Raw genomic sequence first — 1,542 nt, 5'->3', positions numbered from 1 at the left:
ATTACAGCAGCATGAATATCTTGTGTTCATATAATTATTACATCAGCTGACTGTCAGTGTAAAACCTGGTAAATATCTAATTAACTTAATGTTTAAGGTTTTAATTACTGTCTGTTTTAGAACAGAGATCTTAATGTGGATTTGATGTTTGCACGAATCAGAAATAATAAAAAGATGCAGATTAAACCCGAGAGAGCTCGTTAGAAACTGATGTAATTTACTTTTCTTTAAAACATTTAAAACAATAATCGACTCTGTTCTTAAAGGTTGGGGTCTACATGGGGAGAAGAGACTTTGTGGACCGAGTCGACTCTGTGGATCCAGTGGGTGAGTTTCCTCATTAATAAACATAAAATACACACATATATATCATATAATATAATATATTATGATATAATTGTGCAGCCCTTATTGGGATCATCCTGGTTGAACTCAATATAAAAGCTCTTTGACCCTTTTTACCTCTAGATGGCGTCATCCTCATCGATCATGAGGCTCTGCAGGGGAGGAAAGGTGAGTACCTGAACGCACCACTCTGCCTTATTACAGGATGCTGAGTTCAAAGTTCACCTCGCACATCTAATACATTAAGAAAGATTTACTTCATGAGACAACTAAAGCCTCTTGTGGGTCTCAGTCTCAGTCTCTCCATATGAAGCTTAATGTTCCCCTGAAGCTCAAAGTCGGTAAAAATAATTTAATTTCGGACAGAATTACAGATATTTTCTGTATATTTTCATCCGGATCCTCACTGAATCTAAACATATATTTTTATGTTTTGTTCACTTTACTGGAACATACTTTGGACAAACAGCACTTCTTACTTTCATGTCAAACTGTGTTAAAGAGTTCAGGATCAAGAGAATCAGAAGCAGCTCTTCAGATCCTGCTTCCTGTTTGCCTTTATTTTGAAATGAATGTTTCCATGTTACACCTTCACAATTTAGCTATTGATGAATATTTAGTTGGCTGTGTAATTAATGTAACTAATAACTGATGTAATTTACAACGATTGTCAAAACTCAAATTTACAGTGAAATATTGTTAAACTATCACAGAACAGAACAATACAAACACAAACATACACTTTCAAACAGATTCCACGTTTCTCTCCACGTTCTACTCACTGATCCCTGATCAGACTAGTGATCAGATCAGACACATCGTCCGTCCTCTGTCCTCCAGTGTTCGTCACCCTGTCCTGCACCTTTCGGTACGGCAGAGACGACATGGACGTGATGGGAATCGCTTTCCGCAGGGAGCTGTACCTGTCCACCCGCCAGGTGTACCCGCCTCTGCTGGACCGCGAGAAGGGAATCCACACCAGGACGCAGGCCAGACTGCTGCGCAAGCTGGGAGACGACGCCTACCCGTTCTTCTTCGAGGTGAGACGAGAGATCACGCTGCACGACGGCGCTCTTATAACAGCTGCACTGTCAGGAAGAAGAAACTCGTTACCTCCGTGAAATACTTCAGATTATTACTCAAAATGACCACAAATAAACACAAAACAACTACAAAGAGACGCAAAAAGACTACAAA

The 1,542-nt window shown here is 39.7% G+C and overlaps 1 protein-coding gene across 1 annotated transcript; it reads left to right on the top strand.

Moving 5' to 3' along the window:
• Positions 1-266: 266 nt before the first annotated feature.
• Positions 267-1,385, top strand: LOC116380589 (arrestin red cell-like; the record flags this gene model as incomplete). Its single annotated transcript, XM_031842490.1, has 3 exons — positions 267-327; positions 469-513; positions 1,186-1,385. Coding segments are annotated over 3 exons (306 nt in total), but the record flags the coding sequence as incomplete, so codon positions are not given.
• Between the last annotated feature and the right edge of the window lie 157 nt (positions 1,386-1,542).

The sequence above is a fragment of the Anarrhichthys ocellatus genome, unplaced genomic scaffold (genome assembly GCF_004355925.1).
Source record: "Anarrhichthys ocellatus isolate YVR2014 unplaced genomic scaffold, GSC_Weel_1.0 scaffold7820, whole genome shotgun sequence".
Classification (NCBI taxonomy): domain Eukaryota; kingdom Metazoa; phylum Chordata; class Actinopteri; order Perciformes; family Anarhichadidae; genus Anarrhichthys; species Anarrhichthys ocellatus.
Note: the sequence above shows the minus strand (reverse complement) of the source record. Positions and strands in the feature narration are given on the sequence as shown.